At 35.3% G+C, this 961-nt stretch overlaps 1 protein-coding gene across 1 annotated transcript in view; it reads left to right on the top strand.

Moving 5' to 3' along the window:
- The window catches only part of efcab7 (EF-hand calcium binding domain 7), an 11,326-nt gene continuing 10,365 nt past the window's right edge, over window positions 1-961 (top strand). Inside the window, exon 1 of the mRNA XM_024279163.1 lies at window positions 1-130. Within this exon, the coding sequence (XP_024134931.1) occupies window positions 1-130 (130 nt within the window). The remainder of the gene's footprint in view (window positions 131-961) is intronic.

The raw sequence follows: 961 nt of genomic DNA, 5'->3' as shown, positions 1-961 counted from the left end.
ATGTCTTTTCAAGCATCACGACGTTCCTCTGAGGACGAGGAGACGTTCTACATGCAGTGTAGAGCTGCGTATCTGGCTGTGTTTCGATCTAGTTTGACTAATATTACTTCAAAACAGCAGCTATGTCACGGTAAGAGGACTTTTAGGATTTTAATGAACCTATTTCTGTGCTAGCTAACGAGCATCTATGCTAAATCGATTAAAAAAAACATGCATATTACTTATTACATTCTTATGGTATTAATGGTAAATTATAAACCTATATTACAAATAAAAACTGACCTATAAAGCAATAACAACTGTGATAAAAAAAAAAAATCCTAATTTTAACTCAAATTATTTAAGCTCCCAATGAAAAGTTGTGTATGTTAAATACATTAATTTAAGCATTTATAGTATCAGCTATAACATTGGAAGAAAGTGAAATATGTTTCATGCTTGTTTTTAAAGCATCACCAAACCTCAGAATCTGGAGATTTGTGTGGATATTATTATCCACTATCTTAGAGAATAGTCTTGGAAACATGTAATCAACCACAGAAGAACGGTTTTACTAGCTGTAAACTCTCATATTTAAAGGAAAAAGTTAAAGGATGTTGAACAGACTGGTTCACGCCTATATAAAAACCACCGCCACCATCACGGGAACTGAGGGATCAGGTTCACACATTTGACAAAAGAAGATTCAAAAATCTCACCTGATCTGGCAAAAAAAAAAAAAACTGTCATATTGCCTCAAAACTATGGTTGAGTCTGAAACAAATAGAAACAACACCCCTTTGGAATATATCTTGCCTTTATTTATTAATGCATAAGTCACTTATTTCCCTATTCAGATCCTTGATAAAAAAATAATTTAGGATTATTCATTCATTCATTCATTCATCTTCCTGACAGCTTCGTCCCTGTCGGGGTCGCGGGGGTGCCGGAGCCTATCCCGGCTACTGATGGGCGAAGGCGG

The sequence above is a fragment of the Oryzias melastigma genome, linkage group LG4 (genome assembly GCF_002922805.2).
Source record: "Oryzias melastigma strain HK-1 linkage group LG4, ASM292280v2, whole genome shotgun sequence".
NCBI lineage: Eukaryota > Metazoa > Chordata > Actinopteri > Beloniformes > Adrianichthyidae > Oryzias > Oryzias melastigma.
The sequence above is the reverse complement of the archived record's forward strand: the minus strand, read 5'-3'. Positions and strand labels throughout refer to the sequence as shown.